The following is a 15,069-nucleotide window of genomic DNA, read 5'->3' as shown; positions in this document are numbered from 1 at the left end:
TAATTGACATCGAACACGTAATTATCACGTAGTGTTAGAAAGAAAAGAGAAGACGAAGATTGCCCTTTACAAAAAGAGTTATGGATTGTTTCCATTACTTATGTTCATTTACGACCAAGTATAAAATAAAAAAAATAGATTACTTTTTTAACTACTTGCATCTACACTCATATACTCACGAGTTACTAACTTAAACGTCGAAGAGATCGGATCGAGTCAAGAAATATCTCATAATCTCGATCATCATATAAGTGACACCTCGGGAGCTTGACGTTTCGATCTCAAATAATCTTATATATACGGGTTTGAACCAAGCAGATGAATGTAATCTCATCAATTATTGGTGAGGACTTTGTTCTTTCCACCACCATCCATATACTCCAGATGGGTTAAGATTCACGTCATGTGATCTCATCAAATATTCTCATTAGGTTATTCAATGAAATTATCCTAAAATCAAACCCGACCCAACGTGTGGCTCGGTCTGGCGCGACCTGAGCCTGGGTTCAGGTTCGACTCGAGTCCAGTGACTCGACTGGACCAAGCTGTCGCAGCTTAATAGGCTCCGCCCGGCCCAGTAACGGGCTTAGCAGCCCACTTCTTGCGGCTCAGTTCTGGTAGCCCACATGCTACCGCACGGTCGCAGCCCACTGCCCGCGGCCTAGCCAGCAGCCCGCCCCTTGTCCACTGCACGTGTCATGCACATGGTACGCTCGGGCCTGGGTTCGCCGAGCGTTTAGGCTTGTTTTGTAAATTTGAACCCAATTGGCCCTTAAATTAAACCCGAATCGAACTGGTTTGACCGATTTATGATGATTCCGAACCAATTTAGATCGGTCCAAGCTGCTTTGACCTAAATTGGATCTAATCAAGTTTAAATTAGATCAGTTTAAGGTGATTCCCAACTAGTCTAATAAGGATTATAAGTTGGTTCAGTTAGATCCATGTTAAATCGAGTCCGATTTAAGTCAATTGGACCTAATCAACTAGGGTTCAAGTTATTTAAAGAGTTATTTAGGGTCTGATTCATGATATTGATGTTCTTTAATGATTTATAAATCGATAGATGTATATAATAGCGTAAGTCTATATGAGTTATGTAACTAATATGATAAAAGGACCTATGTGATCAATGACATTGGAGGAGGACTAGTATATTATATGATGATTTCCTTTGGGAATTAATAGACTATTAGATGTAATAACTAGATGGTTCTTGTTGTTTATAATTTGGCAGATGAGGGATATCGTTCTATATATTATTGGGAGTACGATATATATTCACTTCGTTTGCTCTTGGGAGAGAATTCATCCCGACAGTCTATTATTGAGAGTACGCCTCAAGTCATCTATTATGAGTTATGTTTGTGACTTAAGATTGATCCTTGTTCTAATTTATGCTACCAAATCTGATTTTTTTGGGAATTGTGATCATATGATCTGACTTATTTTGATTTATTTATTTTACATTTATTATACCAATTTCTATATGTTTTGAGACGATGTATAAGAGGTACCAACTTAGCTTTTGTTGATTTTTTTTGTTCATATTTTCCAGTTACATGATCCAGTTATGAATACTGGAGCGGGAAGAGCATTAACTATCGTTAGATAGAGCTGCATCGACGAAATTAAATTTTATATATTTTTAATTTAAAAATAAAGATCAAAAAGATAATTTTAATATTTCAATTGGTAATAATGGACGACGTTAGTGGTGACGGTTAATTTAAAAATAAAGATCAAAAAGATAATTTTAATATTTCAATTGATAGTAACGGACGACGTTAGTGGTGACGGATGGTAATATCACTGTTGGTGACAGAAGACGACTAGAAGCTGTGGGTGATTATTGTATATAAGAAAAACGATGATGAGAGATGAGAGCCGTTACCGGATACATCTATGTGAAAGGGTCACTTAACATCTATATCAATGCTGAAGTAGATGTCAAGTAACGTTACTCTACATATATATATATTGGCACCGATGCAGTTACCGAGCACTTTGTTGATGCCGATGCAGTTACCGAGCGCTCTACAACACCGTTTTAAATCTGCATCAGCAGTAATGCATATGCTAAGCAGCCCTTTCGCCGCTCGTCCTCGTCGTCGTTCCTGGGGCTCTTCTTGACGAGGTGACGGTCGAGGAGCTCCTCGATGGTGTCGGGCCCTTCGTGAAGCGATCGCCACCGAAGGTGCGGGAGCCTCGGCCAAAATCTGCGCGGGACGAGGGAAGTGCAAGCAATGCTGCGCTACTTTGAGATGGGAGGAGGAACAAGGGGTATTGGATTGATCCCGAACCCTTCTACCAGGCTCCACACGCAGAGCCAATTGGGTTGAGCAATGAGGTAGATCAAAGACACATGTCCGAGTTCTCCAGAACCCACACATCAACACTGGGATCATACATTTCGTGAAGGCAAATCTTCTCGAAGGCACAACACAAGTCTATTTCGATCAACAATGCTTTCGCAATAACATTATTCAGTGGATCTGTCAACAACAGTCCATCTGATACCTTTACAAAAGGGAGAAAGATGCAAGAATACGTCAACCGTCTTCTATCAAAAGTCTACTCCAGAATTCAGATCAGAGCTAGTGATACCAAAAAACCAAAATACAAAGCGTTCATCTATCACCGTGATCATCCATCACGGATCAGGATCAGGAGATGTTGAGGGCCTTGATCTTGAAGCGGTACCTGGGGGCGCGGGGAATGGCCTGGCTGGGGCCGAAGCCGAACTGGCCGTGGCCGCGCATCATGGGGGGGCCATCGTCGTAGATGTGGCCAAGGAGGCGACCGCAGGCGTCGCAGAGGATGCGGGTGCGCCGTCGCTGGATACCCCAGTAGTTGACCGTCTCGAAGAAGGGCATGATCCGGTCTTCCTTGGCGAAGCGGAACCTGGCGTCGTCGATCCAGGAGAAGGAGAGCGTGCCCTTATTTCCAGCCTCGAAGTAGGCATCCGCCGGATACAGGTGCGCCGCGCTCAGGTTCAGGTCCGCTCCGCACCCCGCGCACCTGCCATTAACGTCGATTACAAAGTCAAACAACACGAGATCGACTCAAAGATACATGGATAGAGATCAATTGGGCGGAGAGGGTATAAGTTCTTCTACCGGTAGACGGTGGCCATGATCAATCTCGGAAGGGAATCGGATTTGGGCGTCTGGGGATAGAAGAAGGTTAGGGTTATGCGGTTTGGAGGCTTTGGTTTCGTTTGCTTCTCGTGGAAGAAAACGGAGGAGGTAGGTCGGTCGACGACGTTGCGAGGAAGGGACCGGAAGAAGTCGAAAGGGTTTTAGTTTTCGTCCGGAAGTCTACGCTATTCCTTGGTTACCGCAATCGTGATTGGTTAAATGACATGTGGGACCCATATAACCTAAAAGCTAGCGCCAATTGCAGTGAAGGTAAGAAAGCTTGAACACGATTTTTGAAGTGTGATTTTTAAATGAGTATATTTTGAGTATATCCATACTCGATTCGTTTGGACTCACTAATTAGTTCATTTGTTTCCGTAGATTTGTGAATAAGCTCATTTATGTATTCACAAAGATGTTTTTGTTATAGGCTTATTAGTAAATTTTTGTTTTGATTACATTGTTATTTAGTTATCTAATAAACTCATAGAGGTGCATTCTTTGTTGATGATTAAATTATCATAAAATTAATTTTTTTAATTTCTTTTTCATCAACAAATATTGTCTCAATTGGTTAAGATATTAAACGTTAATAAAATCTAAATGACGATAAAAGATCTATATAATAACCTTCAAATTTTTAATTTTAGTTTATATTTATTAATAATTATAGTATTTCTTTTAAGACTAATTTAGTAAAGATGAGGATTCAAAACCTGATCTAATATATTCTAATAGAGGCTAGGTAGCATAGTTGCTAAAAAGTTAGATAGATCATCATAAAATCCATCGTCTTATGAGAGTTCATACTCAAAGAGGAATCATAGGAAATATATGAACAATCGCCGTAGTTACTATATAAGTGATTAGCACAATTATATATTCCAAGAAATATACAAGTGTGGAATTGATATTAATTCGATAGACGTATAACATTATTACATTGTTATCATTTGTAAGAGAAAAAAATCCAATCTTGACATTACTACTACAACGTTTTAGCTTAAGTCTAAGGAAGGAAGTTTCAAACCGGGATTTAGCCAAAAAAACAAAGATGATGTCTATTTCTTTTCATTCGCTTGATGTTCCATATCAACCACTTTCAGAAGATAGAACTTAATTCTTGATGGGAAAGCAACTCCAAAACTTTTTCCTCCTTTCGCTTCGGAAAAGTCTTGAAATAGGATGCTTTTGATTCTCTCTGTCATGACGGAAATGCACTCCAACGGGCGACGTTTAGGTTCATTGTTTTGATAGAAGTTAGTGCAAATAACATACTAGAAAAATGGGAAGAAGTCGAGAGCGAGAGCGAAAGCGAGAGTGAGAGAGAGAGAGAGAGAGAGATATGTATATAAATATATAGTAAAAATTATGAAGCAATTCCTGTAATATTTTAAGGTTAGGGGTGAAGATGCAGGTCTCGTAGAACGTACCTCTCACGGCGCTGCAGCAGCAGCATCAGCGTTGTGCGTTCCAACTGACCCCCACACACAGCCCGTACATTTCAATGAAAAAGTAATAGTCACAAAGATTTCATCAAACGAGAAATGGGAAGAATCGAAACACATCACTGAGAGATGAAGACGAAGTTAACAAGTTAAAAGCAGAGAGACGCTGTGATGACAACTGCAGAAGTAGGAGAACAGGAGATTAATTGATTAGGAGGCGGGAACGAGAGGCTTCCGGCAGAGGATAATGTGCATGGGGGTGAAGATGCCGGTCTCGCCGCCGTCGCTGAGATGTCGTGCCGTCTCGCAGAGCATCTCGTGCACATCCACCACGCCTTTTGGGGCGATCCGAAGGGCGGCGAGAGCGGAGACGACGAGGTGGTTCCGCCAGTAGGCGATCCGCCCCATTTTGAGGCGCGTCCACCAGGGCTCCGCCGGGGGCAACGCCTGGTCCCGCTCCTCCACCACCTCGAAGCCCACCTGCCGCGCCACCTCCGCGATCTCGTGGTGCGCTCGGAGCCCCGGGAGGGCGTCGCCCCGCTCGATCCCGCGGATGGTCTCCACGTGGGCGGGGTTGTCGGCCCGGTACAGCGCGGTGGTGACCCATTCGTAGGAGACGTAGAGGGCGCCGGGCTTGAGCACCCGGAAGACCTCGCGGTAGACGTCCTCGAGACGGGGGGCGTGGCATGTGGCCTCGATGGAGTAGGCGCCGTCGAAGGAGGCGTCGTCGAAGGGCATCTCGAGGAAGTTGCCGCAGACGACCTCGCAGCGTTCGTGCAGGCCGGCCTTGCGATTGTGGGCGCGGGCGCGGGCCACCTGGTACTCGTTGATGGTGATACCGACGACGTGGGCGCCGGAGTGGGCGGCTATGGCGCGCATGGGCCCGCCGACGCCGCAGCCAACGTCGAGGATGCGACGGCCGGGGCGGGCGGCGATGAGGTCGGCGGCGCGCTCCTCGTGGAGCCGGGTGGCGTCGCGGTGAGAGCGGCCGGGAATGGAGGGGGAGAAGTGGAAGGACTGGCCCCAGCCCCACTCGTAGATATCGGTGACGAGGTTGTAGAAGGTGTCGACGAAGGCGGGGACATCATCGTTGTCGGAGGCGGCGACGATGTCCTCCTTGGGGCGGCGGAAGAAGGACCAGTACTGCTTGTACTTGTCCTGCACCTTGTCCCTCGTGATCGACCCCATCGTCAGGTTCACCGCCCGCTTCCCCTTCACCTCCGCCGCACCCATCACCCACACGAACCAGTACACCGCAGCCGCCCCCACCACCACCGCCGTCCACATTGCCGTCGATACCTCCATAGCCTTCTCTGTCTCTATGCTATTCGTCCCTCTTTGTTTCTCCTCCTATTCAAAAGAAACGGAGACCGGACCGAGTGGATTTATCGACGGAGATCGATGCGGTATGAAAACCGCCGGAACAGTTTAATGGTGTCAGGTCAACATTGCCGAATACTGGTTCAATGTTTCCGTTTCGAATCTATGTATAGTATGACCGTATTTGGGCGCCGATCTGTGCCAACAAACAACTCAACCTCTCACCAACAAACTCACTGACCCAACAACGCACCCTTTTATCCTGGCAACGATGATGACGATGCTCGTCTCTAGCCTGCGGTCGGGTGTTGTTGCGGGTCTCGTCTGTGGGATAATAATAGTTTGATCGAATCTTATATCTTGTGGAGAGCAGCAGTGGGTGGGAGCGTGAGGTGGCGTCCGGATGGCAGATCTTTTCCTTCTTCTTTTGTTTTGTTTTGTATTTTTAACCGTCCTCCACACCTGTGAGATCCCGCACGTGTCGCAAGTTTCTTACGGGCCAGCCCAAATCATACCCGACATCGCTACCAGAGAGTCGGTTGGTGGACCGATGTGGAGACCGGTCCGGACCGACCCTCTCTTCCCTTCGCGATCCCGAGTCGCTGCTTGGAGTGGCACCCGCTTTTCTTCCTCTCACGTGGCAGAGTAGCGGCGTGGGACCCACCGTGGCTCCACTCGACCGGAAGATGCGCAGGAATCACGTGACACAGAAAGCAGTAGCAGGAAATCGAGGGGGAAAAGCATTCTAGAAGGGAGAACATTATAGTATCTCGAGGGATCGGAGACGGGATGGCCATCAACGGACGTCCGTGATGTTACGAGACAGATAGTGGATACCAGAACCAGGAGAGAGAGAGAGAGAGAGAGAGAGAGAGAGAGAGAGAGAGAGAGGACGCAGTGCATGCTGTGGTGGCAAGGGAGCAGGCCACCCTTCGCTTGGGAGCAAAAGTCGTAAAAAGGACACGCAATAGAGGACGACCTGCCCACCCGCTGCTCCTTCATCTCGTCGTTCTTTTTATCTCTTTGCCTGTGGCCGTGGCTTTAGGCCTTGGGAGCTTCCTTTTGGACGGACGCTCGGGGGGGGGGGGGTGCGTCGGTGCTCGTGCTGGTGGCTCCTCTTTCGTTCCTTCTCGTGCAGCTACTCTTGCTTTGCACGGAGATTGATATCTGAGACTAGCTAAGTTCCAACCCAGAGATTAACCTATTTCCTCACGAGTCGACATAATTCCAATGGGTCGCCAACCCAGTCGACCTGTGTTCGACTTATTGACCTCTGCACAAATGTCCCACGGACAGCTTGCACTCGACGAACGACAGGCGTGTTAGGTGGACTAGTTTGGCCACGCTTAACATCCGGCACTTGTTTCTGATGCACGAAGATAACATAAACAAAGTTGGGAGCACATCTCGTGACACGAGATGCAAGGGGAATAGAGGACGAGAAGGAAGCACGTTGCGCTCACATGACATTATGTCAAAGTAGCTGATGATGTGCTCGTATTATCCACTAAAGTATCCCACCGGCCAAGTCTCTTCAAACGTGGTGGGGTTAGGGGTGGGGCGTGGCGTGGCGTGACCTGGACGTCGCTCAAATTGACGTGCAAGAGCATGTCATTGGTTTGTCATTTAGTTGATGGTCCGCATCGTGCTGAGTGTGTGCGTGTGTGTGTGTGTGTGAGTGAGTCATCCAGACTCTAACATGTCGCAGTGAGTATTCTGAAGGTAAGGGTTTGTTTGAGAACATATTTAAAATATTATTAAAAATTAAATATATATTTTAAATATAAAAATTAAATATTTAATAAAATTTTAAAATTATATTTGATCTTAATGTTATATTGAAAATGCTTAAGCGTTGATTTTATCTTAGAGTAATATTAGTATTTTAGTGTTTATGGGATGTTAATATAATTTTTTATATTTTAAAATATCTTATGACTTCATCTAAAATTAAAAGATTATCAAGATGATTAAGTGAGAAACCAATATTACTTATCTTTTTGACAAAATAAAATTTTATTTATTTATTTATTTATTTTAAATTACTTATTTTATCTTATATATTTGAGCCATACAAAACTGTTTAAATACACACTAAGAGCTCAATATAATTTAAATATAAATAAATATTTAGTAAATTTTTTTCAACCCGTATTTAATTTTGATGATGTATTATAAGTGCTAAAATACTGATTATGTAATTCTTCACATTTTCAAAGTATATAAGGACATCATGTATGCAGTTTAATATTATAAATAATAAAAGAAAATAATTAGAGAGATAAAAAAAATGACTCAGATTGAATGATCTTATGAGAATCTTTTATTAGAGAATCTTTTATGAGATAAAAAAGGAATCTTTTATTAAAAAAGTACCGACTAGTCTTAACGATTAAGTTTTTGATAATCTATCAGAAGATTCTAAATTTGATTATCATTTTTGATAAGGACATTTGGTCCCACGTTGATGGAGGGGTATAGGAATCAATGACTCATGAGTTCGTCGGGTCTCATTTACTCTCAGAGATATTTTTTAAAGCTCATAAAAAATATAAAATTGTGTAAATGTTCACGTCGCCTAAAACATATAATTCCTTACTAGGCTAATGGACTGCACCAATTGGTCAATTCGGTTTATTTAACTATTTGATCATTCCTTTTTTTTTTGGGGGAGAAATATTGTAATGGAATACATTCAAACCAGCATATTGTAATGAAATATTGTAATTACTAAATTATTAATTAACGCGAACGAGTATAAAAATATATTTCTAATCATAAGTCTCTATGTTCTTTCCAATACAATTTTTCTATAAACCTTTTAAAAATATTTTATTAGTGAAAAACTTATATTTATTATTCAAATTGTTTCCTATAATATTATTTGACCTTTGGCTGACATTAATTGACTTGCTGCCAACTCCCAACTTCGTGTGATTGCAACATGAGATACATATCCTGGCATGACAACCTAATCTGCTTTACAAAGATAACCGGACTGCGACCATCTAGATTCGTGTTCCTCACAATATCCTTCCAATTGTCAGCACGACACAACACCTTCACCACACTAAAACGCATCACCATACTTGGATATGTCACCTAATGCAAACATGCTCTGACTCCCATTCGATTCTGGATCAGCAAACCGCAACTCGGAGATGATATCTGGGCTCTGGAACGGACCATCATCGACGGTAGGAGACAGATTGCCATGTGCCTTGGCTTTCTTCTCGTTCAGGGATTCGACCTCGGCTTCCGATTCAGCAGCGTTGGGTCCTGCACCTGGCTGCTTCTTCCTCTTCGACCGCGCCCTCCGATTCTGGAACCAGTTGTAGACGTTCGTCTCCGAGATCTGGCCGTGCTGCGAGAGCTCGGAGGTGATCTCCTTGATCTTTTGCTTGCTTGGAGTCCCGTTGCCTTCGTAGAATATGGTTTCAAGAATCTGCAGCTGCGTCGGGGTTGGCGTCCACCGCTGCCGTGAAGAGAGTTTAGCGACTCCTGGTGCCATTAGGGGGTCCGAGCACAGACTACCGAGCCTCATCCCTGCATTGCAGCAGCAATTCTATGGTGATTAGATGACATCTTCGTAATGGCTTTTCCTTGGGATGCCGAGAATTATGTCGAACACTTTCACCTCCAAGAGGGTTTTGTGTTATACTGGATGATGAATTGCAAGAGAACAATATCCTTTATGTTTATGTTTAGTTTCAGCACAGAGAAAGGAGGAGTTCACCAAATCCAGAGAGTACGAGCATGTATCTGAAATGGAAAATGGATGAGGATCTTAACAGAGATCCAAAATCTACTACAACACCGAACACCACGCCATGAAGACACCGATGATGGATCACCCGTGAGATTTTAAGAGGGAAACAGAAAGACGCAATGAACAACAAGAAAACATCGATTGATCCATCACTGCCCCCAAGAATCGAATTCTAAGGAGTTCCCACATCCAGCAATCTACAAGTACCAGAATCGACCAAATCGAGGAGGGCAGGGGAAAGAACAGGGGAAGAACCTGAGAGCGAGTCCTGCTGGGCCGCGATGGCCCTGTGCATCTCCACCAGCTGTTCGCAGATGGTAGCGTAGGCGGCGATTTGCTTGCGCAGCACCTCCATCTGCTCGTCCGTCATCACTTTCGCGCACACCGCTCCCTCCTCCGCCACCCCTTCCTCCATGCTTCCACTCCCGATGTCGACAACACTGCGAGTCCCTCCGCTCTCCTACATCGTGATGAAGAAGTCGCCACCTTCCAAAATAAACAAGTATAAATCAAGGAACGGAGACGGTGGAGCCGCGAGGTTGGGCCGCAATTCTCTCTTTTTGTTCGCTTCTGTTTCTATAGTGGACAAGAGTTGCCTCGGGATCAGTGGAGTGGGATGGGCGGCCGGGATTGGAGGACTAGGAGGCGAAGACGGTGGTGGGAGTAGGTGGTGTTACGGAATCCTTGGAATCTAATGATGAGAGGGGTGGAAGATGGTATGCTGGGATATGATGTTTCTTTGGGTGGGGAGGTCAAGCCTTCCATCAAATCGCAAAGCCTTTTTTTGTAAGACAAGAGGAAGAGACAGCGGCACTTTATACATATACCACCGGTGCATTTGGCACAAAAAATAAATAAATAAATAAATATATAATTTTAAATACTTCTTATAAAATATATTAATTTAAAAAATATTATATTTTTTTTAACTATATAAAAAAATTATTTTACTTATATCATCGTCTTCGAACTTATCGCGACCTTTGCCCTACGTCGTCTTCCATAGCTCTCAGACTTGTCATTATCGTTTACAATCGTAAATTTGAGTTTTGTCGTCCCTCCACTTCGTTTATTATGATTGTCTCTAGTCCTTGTGCATGACAAGAATAATGTAGGACGAAGAAAATGATGAGTCTGATGGACGCCAGGCCAAAATGATCATTTATAAAAAAAAAATGTTATGTGAGAATTTTTTAAAGTTAGGATACTGTAAACAATTTTCAAAGTTAATTTTTTTTTTCAAAAATTCACCTTATATATATAGTTAAAATTATACTTGATATTAATACACTTTGATACGGATTATGTGACAAATATGCCATTTTATGGGACCTTAAATGAACATATATGCAAAAAAAAAAAAATCCTTATTTTTAATGGATAATAAATTAATTAACTAAAGTTGAAGTTTTACTATCTTGGATATGATGTTAAAATCGATATAACTCAACAAAAGAATGATATAAGAGACTACATCTTTATACATGTATTTTTAAAAGGTAACTAAGCTAGTTAGGTATTTTTTATGCTCATATTAAATACTTTGGGACCCATTGTCAATATATGAAGACTAATATTCTATTAGCAAGTGAAAGAATAAAATAAGAAGAAGACCAGCATAAGTGATCAACCAAACATTCATTCATTCATTGGATGGTGAGTAGTAGATTGTATCAGGTTGGAGGAAAGTGAAGTGAAATGAAAGTTCTGAGGTGGGAGTGATTCCTTTTCAACACGGTTGCACAAATCAAGGAATTGGTAGGTCAGTTGTCAAAGTTGACGAATTATTAGTTATGTAGAGATAACACTTTCTTTGATCATCCTATGTTTGACATTATGAACTCTCTATAACACCATAATCCATCGCAATGAATTTGGAATATGGACGCACTGTACAAAATTATGGTACTGTGACAATGATATCTCTTTTTGAGGCTTAAGCTATATATATATATATATATATATATATATATATGTTAATAAAAAATATTAGAGAGGATATGATAATTCTTTCGAGGACTGAATTAGATTTGAGCTTGTGCTATAAGATTGAATTGGATTTGAACTTACATTATGAGATTAACTTACGAAGAAATTGAGATTGAAATAATTTTTTGGTTTGATATTTTTCGCACTCTAAGTTAGTTTCGATGAGAATAAAGTATTAGCAAAGAATATATGATCTTAATTATCATGTCAAAATAGTTTTTATAATAGAATAAAAATAATAAATATTTTCTAACTATTTTTTGGATTAACAAACATGTGGGCCGATTATAAATAGATCTTATCTCCTCATTGTCACGTATGCAACTATGCGTCAAGCAACTATTAGTGTGAAAGATTTCTCTTATGGATTATAATATATTATTTTATTTTTGTTTGTCCATAACTATATCTAATCAAAGAAGTTACTATAAGCTAAAAAAAAGAATGATAATCTTTGACTAACAACAAGAGAAACAATTACTAATACTTGGACATAAGAAGCTACAAGAAAATTTATTTTTCATCTATTTCTTAAATAAAATAATTCGTAAGACAAATACATTTAAAACATCGATGACTATCGTAAGCGACTCCCTAATACATCCAAAGCTTTACGTTCTTATAAATTAGTTAGTCTTCGAAAATATTAACTAAATTATACTTAATTAAGACTACTCTATTTGGTCAATTTTTTTCATAAAAATATTATATTATTTGACTGTACGGATATTCTTTTTCATCAAAAGCCATTACATTGAAGAGTTGGGAGGGAATTAATTAACAGATTGGTGATTTCTTTTCCGACAATTATCCGTATACATCGAAAAGAAAAGATGGTCTGAATCTATCAAAGGATCGGAATTTAAACCAATTAAAATGTCCTAAATGAACATGAATAACTTCAATAAGAAAAATGATCAATCCATCGTCGTTTTTAGGACCGACCGCGTTCTTATTTAAGATAGAAGAAGGATGTAATTAACGAGGGACGGATTGCCGGTGCATGTGGCAGTCGGTACCCTCTCTCTCTCTCTCTCTCTCTCTTCTCTCTCTCTATATTCTACGTTCCATTGAGTCGGGATCGGCCGGTGCACATGCATCCATGCATGCATCCCTCCACCATTTCGTCGTCTCTCTCACATGCACAAACTCGCATTGTTTTCTTTATCGCTCGCCATTGTCAACACAGCCCGCTCGGCCTCTAATCGGTTTTGTATATGTTGTCATAATATATTAGTAGCATCTTTCGGCATTCGACCGTCAAGACTTTAGCAAGTGAGTTTCGAGCTCTATAGTTGTGTTAGATTCGTTATCATCAGATTAATTTATTTGAATGTAAAAAAAATTATATATTTGATAAAATTAATATTCTATGTATAAAAAATATTTATGTTTTAAATATTTATATAGAAAGCATAAGATTAGATTTTGAACTCTCAGTCAAATCTTGAAATACGATACTATGTATAAGAAAAAAATAAAAAAAAAAGAGAGAAAATGATAATGGTAGTTACATTTCAACTCAGATTTCTTCCTTCTTAGGACAATAACTTCTGAGGATAAGCTACTAAGGATTTGTGCTCTATGTTTTAGTGAGTGCTGACAAATCTTTCGTTCAAAAGCATAGGATTTGAGCTAGCTCATAAATATTGAGATGGATATATGTAGTATCACTTTAAGATACTTTCTTTTCTATCTCTAACAACATAGATCAACACTTAGTGTCGATGATTGATATCGCACTATCATGTAGCCGACAATTAATGTTGTTGTGATTAATACCATAATACTATAAAATCGATACCGAGACACTTTAGCACAAAGTTATTTTATTTCGAATTTGATGCATTAAGGTCTATAGAGACATGTTGCCCTGTAATTTGCGGGAGTAACGATACTAAGAGCTTATTATAAAAGAACTCTCTCGATATGCTCAAAATTATATTTTTGGCTCAATATAATATAAAAATATAAGTTGAATCATCTGAACTTGTATTGACTTAGGTATTAGAGGGATATTATTAAAAACATCTCCGACATAATAGTTCAACATCATTAGTGCTAGAGGTGATTGGTGTCGAAAAAAATCACCCTAAGACAACTCGGACAATCAACAATTAACTTAATACTTTCATAAATGGATGGTTTAACATAGCAAACTAAAAAAAAAATAACAATACCTCAACAAATACGAAGCTATTGAGTCAGTGGTAAATGAATGAGTAGTGTGATCCGATTGTATATTTAAATAAATAAATAATATATGAAGCTCAATGAAATGGAAGTCATTGAGCTATAACTATTAAAACATATTCCCCATTAAAATAATTGTCAAAATAATGGAACTCCATATCGAGGTTAGAAGAGAGAAATCATTTTGCTATAAATATGTACTCTATCTTAGGTCAGTGGCTTCACAATGGATCAGAACCTCTGTTTTAAGCATAACCACAAAAGGATTCTTTCTTACCTTTTTGTTTTCTTATATCGAAGATTTGGCCACATGAGAGTAAAAAAAAAAAAAAAGCTTATTATATTATGTCATAATTCTCTTAAGATGAAATGATCGACATAATTATGTAAAAATTTGTAAGATAGATGCAAGCAAATAAACTCGTGTGATTATTAAAAAAAAAAATCTTTTTGACTTTTTTTCCGGATGATATCTTATTTTTAAAATTCTCAAATCGTCACATCTTATTTCAAAAATCCTAAAATTACTTTCCAAAAGTTATTCACAGTGTTTTTTCTCCAAAGTTTCATACCACATATTTACTGTATTTTATGATTTATTTTTATCCATAATATTATATAGTATTTTTTTTTTTAAATATAGTATTAAAAGAACACTATATATTATATTTAAAATAAAAATATATATTATATAATATTTTTAAAAATACTATATAGTGTTTTGGGTGGGAAAAAAATGATAACTTTTTAAAGAGATTTTTTTTTTGAAATATTAGAAATAAAAATGATGAAATGAACATTTTTAAAAAAGGTATCATCTGAGAAAAATCTACAAAAATAATATTTTCTCGGAGAATCATCCAATAAACTGCTTAACTCATTTATTAGGATTGCTTTGTGATTTCCATCTTTTATGCTTTGTAAGTGATGTGGATGGAATCGGATCGGACATCGATCTAATCAAGTCTGATGTGACACGTATAGTGGTGATAGGGATGAGGACCGTAGAAAGTGCTTGCTCATCAAGCGCATGAGCGAATCTTACAGTATACCGATGGATGGGTCGTGCGGGAAGGGGGAAGCACCTATGGACCCCGCGAAACGACGTCTGTGGGACAGCCACGCCGGATGGGTAATCGCTAGGGCGGAAGCTTCGGGACGCGCGAATCATCATTGAAGAGACCGTTGGCGACAAGACGAGAAGGACATA

The 15,069-nt window shown here is 40.2% G+C and overlaps 3 protein-coding genes across 3 annotated transcripts; all 3 read right to left on the bottom strand.

Moving 5' to 3' along the window:
- Positions 1-2,428: 2,428 nt before the first annotated feature.
- Positions 2,429-3,278, bottom strand: LOC135611025 (uncharacterized). Its single transcript, XM_065106269.1, has 2 exons — positions 3,120-3,278; positions 2,429-3,021 (listed from the first exon to the last, which is right to left on the bottom strand). Exons 1-2 carry the CDS (start codon positions 3,134-3,136, stop codon positions 2,667-2,669), a joined length of 372 nt encoding a protein of 123 aa, XP_064962341.1. The 5' UTR covers positions 3,137-3,278; the 3' UTR covers positions 2,429-2,666.
- A 1,370-nt stretch (positions 3,279-4,648) lies between these two features.
- Positions 4,649-6,034, bottom strand: LOC135611024 (24-methylenesterol C-methyltransferase 2-like). Its single transcript, XM_065106268.1, has one exon. The coding sequence runs from the start codon at positions 5,891-5,893 to the stop codon at positions 4,799-4,801; it is 1,095 nt and encodes a 364-aa protein (XP_064962340.1). The 5' UTR covers positions 5,894-6,034; the 3' UTR covers positions 4,649-4,798.
- A 2,784-nt stretch (positions 6,035-8,818) lies between these two features.
- Positions 8,819-10,405, bottom strand: LOC103982724 (WUSCHEL-related homeobox 8). Its single transcript, XM_009399723.3, has 2 exons — positions 9,933-10,405; positions 8,819-9,454 (listed from the first exon to the last, which is right to left on the bottom strand). Exons 1-2 carry the CDS (start codon positions 10,090-10,092, stop codon positions 8,979-8,981), a joined length of 636 nt encoding a protein of 211 aa, XP_009397998.2. The 5' UTR covers positions 10,093-10,405; the 3' UTR covers positions 8,819-8,978.
- Between the last annotated feature and the right edge of the window lie 4,664 nt (positions 10,406-15,069).

This window comes from Musa acuminata, chromosome BXJ2-4, assembly GCF_036884655.1.
Source record: "Musa acuminata AAA Group cultivar baxijiao chromosome BXJ2-4, Cavendish_Baxijiao_AAA, whole genome shotgun sequence".
Lineage (NCBI taxonomy): Eukaryota > Viridiplantae > Streptophyta > Magnoliopsida > Zingiberales > Musaceae > Musa > Musa acuminata.
This window is presented reverse-complemented; position numbering and strand designations above follow the sequence as displayed.

Bases quoted from the DNA above. Each gene is read 5' to 3' on its own strand.
- LOC135611024 (XM_065106268.1), bottom strand. From the start codon at position 5,893: ATGGAGGTATCGACGGCAATGTGGACGGCGGTGGTGGTGGGGGCGGCT.
- LOC103982724 (XM_009399723.3), bottom strand. From the start codon at position 10,092: ATGGAGGAAGGGGTGGCGGAGGAGGGAGCGGTGTGCGCGAAAGTGATG. The intron at 9,455-9,932 runs GTTCTTCCCCTG...GCTGCAATGCAG, and splicing joins CCAGCAGGACTCGCTCTCAG to GGATGAGGCTCGGTAGTCTG.